General features: G+C 43.5%; 1 protein-coding gene across 1 annotated transcript; it reads left to right on the top strand.

The window, feature by feature from the left end:
• Positions 1–1,113: 1,113 nt before the first annotated feature.
• Positions 1,114–5,428, top strand: RPS3A (ribosomal protein S3A). Its single transcript, XM_080915799.1, has 6 exons — positions 1,114–1,245; positions 1,911–2,014; positions 2,275–2,462; positions 4,128–4,336; positions 4,801–4,910; positions 5,263–5,428. Exons 1-6 carry the CDS (start codon positions 1,184–1,186, stop codon positions 5,382–5,384), a joined length of 795 nt encoding a protein of 264 aa, XP_080771925.1. The 5' UTR covers positions 1,114–1,183; the 3' UTR covers positions 5,385–5,428.
• Positions 5,429–8,969: the final 3,541 nt, after the last annotated feature.

Here is an 8,969-nt window from a genome sequence, read left to right as displayed (position 1 = left end):
TTGAGGTTACTGGTGACATCTCACCAGGCTGTGCTTTGCTGAACCGCTATTGCTAAACTGGACCTGGCTGAGCATGTCGGCAATCCCAGCACTCAGGAGGCTGAGGGTTTGGGAGCAAGACTCCGAGATCTGCACAAACAACACAGGAGGACTCTTGTTTTGAAACAACCGAATAAACAAACATAAAAATGGGGATGTTAGAGGTGGGGGCGGGGGTGTTTGGAGGGCTGGGGCTAAAGGTAAAGAAATGGCTCAGTGATTAAGAGTGGTGACTGCTCTTCTAGAGGACCCAGGTTCAATTCCCAGGACCCACGTGATAGCTCACGACTGTCTATAACTCTAGTTCCAGGGGATCTGGGACTTTCACGGAAACATACATGCAGGCAAAACACATAAAATAAAAATAAACATTTTTTTTTTTTTTTAATGGAGAAAGGGGTAGCTGAAGAGCTGGCTCACTTTCTCCTCCCCACTGTCCAGTCTGTCTTGCTAGCTAGTTCAGGCTAGTCTGGAACTCACCATATACTCCAGGATCTCCTCCAACTTGCTCTCCTGCCTTCAGAGCTCTAGGACTGCAGCCACACATGGCTAAGCCTCTCTTTTCATGAATGTTCACAACACAGCCATACCTAAGAGTAATCAGCACGTGAACAGCATGTCCGAAGTTATGCTTATTGAATTGTACCAACGCCGTGAAATAGCTCGTGGTAATTCCCATTTTACACACGAGGGAACTGTTGGCTAAAGAGGTCAGAAGGCTAAGTACTGTTCAAATCACCACATGAACATGGTTTTGCTGTCTCTGCTTCAAAGCCCATGGTCTAGGGAAGAAACATACTCTCAAAATTAAAATCTTGAGAGTTTAGCAGGCATCTCATTGTACGGAAACTTCCCAACGGGCAACGGAAACCACAGGAAAACAGATAGAGTTGAGTATCTCTGGCAATCTGCAAGCTCCAGTGCACAGCAGTCTCCTACCCAGCCCGCGGTCCGCTGCGCGACCTCCCGACACACGAGGGCGCTGTCGCAGCACGGTGGGAACGAGACGCTGGGAAGTGTCGCGAGAGTATTAAAGCCGGAAGGGCGAAAGAGCAAGGGTCACGTTGACAGCGCTCCCCGCCCGGTTCGCGTTAAGTTCTCGCGCGAGTTGTACTTCCGCCCTTTTGGCTCTCGGAGCGGCACCATGGCGGTCGGGAAGAACAAGCGGCTGACGAAAGGTGGCAAGAAGGGAGCTAAGAAGAAAGTGTAAGTGGCGCATTTCGCGGACCCTCGGTCTTTGGGCCCCGCAGGAGTTTGGTGGGCAGGTTCTGGTCTGCGGGGCAGGGCGGATGGTGCGGATGCGTGGTGGATTGCGCGGCCGGGCGGCTGGCGGGGGCGTTCGGACGGCCGCCTGTTCCCTAGCGTCCGAGGGTCGTGCGCCGCGTGTGCGCCTCCCTCCGTCTCGAGTAGTAGCTCGCGTGTTGCGAACTATGTCCGCGGCACTTTTTAGCACCCCTTCCTCGGCCGTCACTTCGGTTGTCCATTTGGGACCCCACGTCACTAAAGTGCTGGGACCTCGTGGAACCTGGAAACTCGTGACACTTGGCTTAGCAGTTTGTCCTGTTCCGGACTAGTTAATATCACAAGTCCTGTGGGACCCCGGACAGTAGATAGAGCCTGTGTAATGGAGGAGCGCGGAAGGCATGGTTTCGAACTTACTGGTTTGTGCACTGGCAGACACTCCAGCCTTAGAGAAGCTAATCCCAGGACAAGGGTCGGTGAGGGGCGTCATTTTGTATTAAATGCAAGCCTGCTGCAAGATTTTGCCTGGGAAATTGTGTCAACAGAACTATTAAGTATAAGAGTTTAAAGGTTACCAGAAGTATTCTTAGGATTTACAAAGAAACTTGAGGCTATTTTTCTCCATCCAGGGTTGATCCATTTTCTAAGAAAGACTGGTACGATGTGAAAGCTCCAGCAATGTTCAATATTAGGAACATCGGGAAAACACTAGTCACAAGAACTCAAGGAACCAGTGAGTACCATATACTTGTTTTACTTTGCTCCTAAGCCGTTGCATGTGTATTTTAACAGGTGTCTTGGTCAACAGCTTGTCCTATGATGGGGCATTTGATAGAAATGTCAGCCTATTAATAATGGTTGCCTGCTTGGCATTTTGGAGTGTTTGGAGGAAGTGCTTATACAACTGTTCAAGACATTTAGGTATTGCCAGTAAGTCACTGGTTTGGAGGTGGATTTGGTAACAAGTTAACAGGATCTGTGGTTCTTTTGTAGAAATTGCATCTGATGGCCTCAAGGGTCGTGTGTTTGAAGTGAGCCTTGCTGATCTACAGAATGATGAAGTTGCATTTAGAAAATTCAAGCTAATTACTGAGGATGTTCAGGGCAAAAACTGTCTGACTAACTTTCATGGCATGGATCTTACCCGGGACAAAATGTGCTCCATGGTCAAAAAGTGGCAGGTGAGAACTGAGCGTGCATTGCTGTGCTATGGGTGTGCATATATTGTCATGGGTATGTTGGTAGGAAGGATCAAAACATGGGAGTGCTAGATTTCATTTCAAACTTGGGATGGTTTTCCTGGAATGAAGCACTATCCTGGAGTTGGGTCCCTCCTGTTCTACGTCGCTGTTAATTTGTGCTGGAGGTAGAGCCCAAGGCTTTGCACTTGCTAGACAGTCCTAACATTGAGCTGCATCCCTTAGCCTGGTATTTGCTTGTTATGGTCACATTAGGTGAGTTGGGCAACTTTGCCAGTTTGATATTGTAGGGTTCATAGTGAAGAGATGCTCTAATGGACTTGATTGTCTGGCAGTGGACAATGGAGCGTGGCTAAAGTTAGATTCTGTCCCCATTTGTTTTGTCCTTAAAAGTAACAAGCTTATTAGCAGCTTGCTTTATTTGTAGAATCAAAATCAGCTCGTAAGGTTGTGGAGGTGAAATAACATGTAGGGAAGTGGGTTTAGCACGGTGACCAACAAAAAGCAATAACCCATGTTTCAGGAAAAAGTGTTCAGATACATCCAGGTAACAGTCATGGTGTATGGGAATGAGTGATGACAAGATGTTTCGGTCCCAGATGAAATCTACTGATTTTACCGTTAACATTTATTGCTGACATTCCCTATATACTTCATGGAATTTAGGAATTAAGGTGTTTTGTAAAGATCGATATACTCTGTTGCAGTGAAGTGGATGCCGAGGTTTTATGTTTTCAGGCAGTTTGAGCTGGTCTCAGACTCAAAAGATCCTCCTTCCTCTTGAGTGCTAAGATAGAAGGCATGTACCACTGCTCACAGCAAATACTGGATGTATTTTAAAACTTAGAATTTGTAAAATTCAAAGAAATCAGATCACTTTGCCAATAAAATGGCCCTTTAAAAGATGGTAGTATAGTCTAATTACAGATTTTATTTATATCCTAGCTCTGGAATTATTTAAGTTCTTTCCGCCACTTTGGAATAAAAGGCATGGAGAAAATACATATCTAAAGTAGAATTTCTCTGCCCCCTTCTTCCAAGAACAGATCTCCAACGTGTTGTGAATTTGTGCTTGATAGGTAGACCAAGCTAGCCTTGAACTTAAGCCTGCTGAGTGCAGGGATTGCAGATGTGTCATGTGTGGCTTATTTTGTGCTTGGTTCTCTGGTTTCTTGAGACAAAGTCTCAATGAATGTATCCTTGGCTGGCATGGAACTTTTGGTCAAATTCTTAGAGATCCAACATTCTCTGCCTACTGCTTGGAGTACTGGAACTAAAGTCACCACACACACTCTATCTACTTCCTTCTTAAAAGATTAAAACATAGTTTCTATCTATACAATTTTAGAATTTAACTTAAGCTCTTACGTTTGGGGAATGTTGACACATGTAAAGGGTGTGGGTTAAATTGGTGACTGGTTTAAAGGGAAGGTAGCAATGATTTTTGGGTCACTTTCAGGTTGTGTAAACTGTATATTTATACTTTATGTAAAATGGATTTGACAACCCAAGCATTTAAAAATTGATTTAGGCCTTTAAAAACACTAAAGGGGGATCTCCTAAGTTCAAGGCTAACCAGTAAGAACTTGTCTCAGAAAACAGCAAACCCAAAAACGCCAGGAGCTGACGTATCGTTTTTCTCACTAGACCATGATTGAAGCTCATGTTGATGTCAAGACGACCGATGGGTATTTGCTCCGACTTTTCTGTGTTGGTTTCACTAAAAAACGCAACAACCAAATAAGAAAGACATCCTATGCGCAGCACCAGCAGGTCCGCCAGATCCGGAAGAAGATGATGGAGATCATGACCCGAGAAGTGCAGACAAATGACTTGAAGGAAGTGGTTAATAAACTGTAAGTGGGTTTCACTGTCCTCTAGAAACATTCTGAGTGCCTGTTGGATCATCCTTCCTACAGAAGACATACAAGACAAGGTGGAGTTGGACCTTAACTTAAATCACTTTCTTGGTTGAAGTCATCTCAGTCGATAGTGAAACTTAGACTTAAATGCACAATGGCTAACAAAACTTAAACAATAGTACATGGGAATATGTGATGAAAAAATGTTTCGGTCCCAGTTGATGACCACTGATAACTGTTGCACTTTTCTGATGTTCCCATGTAGAATACAGGTGGCTGGTGTTACACAAAGAAATATAAGGAAGACTTGAATGTCAATTCTGCTCCTAGGCGTTACAGTTTAGATACGCTCTTAAGATTTTTTTTTTCATTTAAAGAAAATTGCTTCATGTGTGAGATTTTGGTGGGTTTTTTGTTTGCTTGGTTGTTTTTTTAAAAACTTTTATCTTTTCTTGCAGGATCCCAGACAGCATTGGGAAAGACATAGAAAAGGCTTGCCAGTCCATTTATCCTCTTCATGATGTCTTTGTTAGAAAAGTAAAGATGCTGAAGAAACCCAAGTTTGAATGTAAGTGAAAAATGTCTTATGAGGTGGAAATTTGTGGAACCAAGTACACAATTTAAAAATGACTGATGAAAAATTTTGATTTGTGTGTATGAGTAATTTGCATGTATGCATACATTTCCAGAGACTTTGTTGTTCTCGGGGATTGGGGTAGCAGATGGTTACAAGCCACCTGTGGGTGCTGGGAACTGAACCCAGTTCCTCTGCAGAACAAGTGCCTCTTACCACTCAGCCAGCCTCTACATGTAGATTTTTAGGGTAAAATAATGCTCTGCTTTCTTCTGTCTGTAGTATGGAAGACCATTTTTAAGTTATGATGTTGGTTTATAACAAGATTTTTTTTTTCTCCTTTCAGTGGGAAAGCTCATGGAGCTCCATGGTGAAGGCGGTAGTTCTGGCAAAACAACGGGTGATGAGACCGGTGCTAAAGTTGAACGAGCTGATGGATATGAACCACCAGTCCAAGAATCTGTCTAAAATCCAGATTTTTAATAGTGACAAATAAAAAGTCCTATTTGTGATGATTGTTTGCTTTTGGACATTGTTTTAAAATATGGGAGCTTGGTGAATGGGGAATTGTTTCATGTGACCTGCTGAACTTAGGTTTTATATGGGTTAGAAGCCAGAGAAGTAATAAAATAAGGTGTGGCTGTCTGGCCTCCAACAGGAGATTTGGATAGATCTGGTTTAAAGGCACACCACGTGAATAGAAACCAGCCTACTCCAAGGTTGTTTTTCTTTAAATAAGCTGATAATTCTCAGCAACAAAGATAAGTTTATGGTTGAGGGTCACTACAACAGGAGGAACTATTAAAGGGTCACAGCATTCGGATAGTTGGGAACCACTAGTTTAGAGACTGAATATTGGAACTGACTTTTTAAAAAAGGTTTTATGATGCCCAGGGATCATCTAGATCTCAGGCCTTAAACGTGCTACGCAAGTGCTCTGCCATTGAGCACCACCCCTCCCCTCCTTTTTTCTGTTTGCCACTCTGAAAGTTGTCACCGTTCAAATTATGGAGACACCAGGATTTTTCAGTAGATAACTCTGTTTAATAAAATTTTCAAGCAGTTCCCCAGTTTTAACAGGTTTCTGTCTCCTAGACAGATAGTCTTGTTTAAGGCACTAAAGTGCCGTGGACGTGGTAGCAAGTAAATACTATCACGACCACTTTCCTAGATAAATGTATCTAGGGCAAGCCTGTTGATGGTAAAGAAACAGTGCTAGTACTAACAGCTGATTGTAAGTCAGCCAGGACCTCAAGATGGTACTTTCTGCTCTTGGTAGAAGACCTAGGTTTAATTCAGTACCTGCATGGGTGGCTCACATTCCAAAATTCAAGTTCCAGGAATCCCACATCTTTCTGAGCATCAGACATGTATGTGTTGCATATACATTAAAGCAAAACTAAGTGGTCCTTTTTGTGTATTCAAGCCTACCTGTAGGCCACCTTGAAAATGTGTTTGTCCCTCCAAGAGATTTGACCTTAGTCTGTCAGAAAAGCAAAACTTCACAATATTCAGTGTGGACAGAGCAGTCTTAACTGTAGACTAATTTGTAAAGGGGGAAGTAAGTTCTAGGGACACTTTTCAAAGGATGGGCCACTGTAACAATATGGGGGAAACCATCTGCAATGGTATCAGCACTGTTAGGCCTTCTGGTCTTTACTTGGCCCCAGTGCTTCAGTGACCACTAGTCTAGGTTGATGACTGCACTTACTGGGTTGTGAAGCTCTTCCTTTGTTAGTCACTTCTCAGGAAGTGCTCATAACAGTACTCTTGAGTTCAGTAGGTCCCTGTACTTTGTGGCCAGGAATATGGGTGTGTGCCTTAATGTGTCACATGTGCAGGAAAGAGCCTGTAGAGATCAGAAGAGGCGGATCCTTTGGACCTGGAGTTACAATAGCTACCATGGAGGTGCTGGGAACGGGTTTACTGTGTAGCCCAGGCTGGCCTTTAGTGCATCCTCCATGAATTGCTGAGATTAAGTGCCACCATCCTCCATTAAAATTTTTAATAAAAATGTTACAGGGGCAGAAGTCAGTCACGAGGTGCTAGAACTTCATGTTTATTAAGGTTTTTACTGCATGAAAGATGCCTTGTAATTAAGACAACTCTAACATTTCATTGATAAGAGTGGAATCTAGTAAGACTTAATGGTTCCATCACACCGCACCTGTAGAGGTATTGATACAGACTCCAGTGAAGTTCATTGGTCTGTAGCACTTTGATCCATTGTGCTTGAGAAGTGAAAGTAAAAAAGTGGTATTTTGAGAAGTAGCAGACTTGGCTTCCTGGCATGTCATAAAGTATGTCAGCTTTAAAACAAGCCAACACTACAGGTATTGTGGTGGAAAGAGAAGTGGCTTATTTGAGCTCATATTTGACCAACTGGACCCCATTGCTTTGGGTCTACATCATGGAAGAGGGCAGAGGAGGCCCACCTTGTGACTGAGCACTAGAGACCTATTAGGGCTACCTAAAGGCTCTAGAGTGTGGGACCTAGGATCAGTGCTGCAGGCTGTGCCTGTGAGAAGCTTGCTGATGGTAACAAAATGTCTGGATGGAGCTTGCTCTACCCTCTGTTGGTAAGATTAACAGTAGTCTTTCTGAATAGCATCGAAAGCCAAGGTTGCCCAAGTGTGTCAAACTGAAGAGGCTTTGGCAATCTACGAACCCTCTGTGTCTACATACATGTTCTTTGTACAGTATGCCAAAAATATCGCCTCTTGGCTGCTCTTTGCATGGGCCATCATTTACATCCTGTGTAATCCTGAAGGATGAGGTAATGTCTCCCTCGGGAAAAGTAGAAAATCTTGTTCTTGTCCTGTACCACAGCTATTACTTTGAGTGGTAAAGTCCTTGGATTTTGATCCAGTAGCCTCATGTCTTCTGCTAGTATTAATGAAACTACAGCAACTTACATGTGTAAACATGAAGCGCCAATTACAGGCACTGTTCACTGATTCAAAATCAAATCTGACTTCAAGAGCCAATATTTGTGGGATAGAGATAGCTCAGTGGTTGATTTACTGACTGCTCTTCCAGAGAACCTGAGACCAGTTGCTAGCACCCACATGTTAATTGGTTCAGCAGATCCAAAATCCATGGGGACCAGGCATGCATGTGGTACATAAATAATATGGAGCAAAATATTCACACACATTTTAAAAAGTATTTCAGCAGGTATCTTAGTTAAGCTTTCTGTTGTGATAAAGGTAGCTTAGCGCACTGTCTGCCTGGGTGACTGAAGTGTAACATCAGGTTATGGTGGCAGAGATGATGCCTACTACAGGACAGCCAGGATGCAAAAAGGTACCAGGGTTCCAATATTTACCAGGTCACCAGGTCTCTGCCTACCAAGCATGGGATTGAAAGCATGCATCTGTGTATTAAGAAGTAGACAACCTCCAAATATTAGGAAGTCCCTGGAACTTGTAAGATTCATAAGGCCCCTTGCTCCCTGAGGTTGTGTAAATAAGGATTACTAGAGGGAGACTCTCCAATTTGTCAAGATGCCTGGGAATTCTGTGGAAGTGCAAAGATTATAGCTTTTATAAGTGATGATCTATACTCCAATGTTGGGGTGGGCTTTTCAGTGATGGTACCTGCCTTGAATTCATGCTCATTCTTTAACCCACTCTTGTAACCCCAACTCACTGGTTAGGAAAAACAAACAACAAACCCTCAAAAAACAAAAAGCATGCACTTGGCCCCTGGCATTTGATATGTAGACCTGGCCTTGAACTCACAAGAGATCTATCTGCCTGTCTCTGCCTTCCCAGAGGTGAGATTAAAGGAGTGTGCCACCATACCTGACCTAATTACTTTTTAAGTAAGTTTCAGTCAGAAAGACTCTGCAAGGCCCAGATAAACCCTAGAGTGACAGCCTGGGGAAGTTGTAATAAACATGAGGATATGCCAAGGGGCTGAGGTAATGCATGTCTTTAATCCCAGTACTCTGAAGACAGAGACCAAATGACAGGCAGGGATCTGCAGTTAGCCTGATCCAGGCCAGCCAGAGTTACATAAGCTTACATATGCTTAGGTTGGTTTCCAGCA

The sequence above is a fragment of the Micromys minutus genome (genome assembly GCF_963924665.1).
Source record: "Micromys minutus genome assembly, chromosome: 4".
NCBI classification, from domain to species: Eukaryota; Metazoa; Chordata; class Mammalia; order Rodentia; family Muridae; genus Micromys; species Micromys minutus.
Note: the sequence above shows the minus strand (reverse complement) of the source record. Positions and strands in the feature narration are given on the sequence as shown.

What these genes read in the sequence shown, in the direction of transcription:
- RPS3A (XM_080915799.1), top strand. Translation starts at nt 1,184, where the DNA reads ATGGCGGTCGGGAAGAACAAGCGGCTGACGAAAGGTGGCAAGAAGGGA. An exon ending in CACAAGAACTCAAGGAACCA is followed by an intron (nt 2,015 to 2,274) that starts GTGAGTACCATA and finishes GTTCTTTTGTAG; the next exon opens with AAATTGCATCTGATGGCCTC. An exon ending in AAGGAAGTGGTTAATAAACT is followed by an intron (nt 4,337 to 4,800) that starts GTAAGTGGGTTT and finishes CTTTTCTTGCAG; the next exon opens with GATCCCAGACAGCATTGGGA.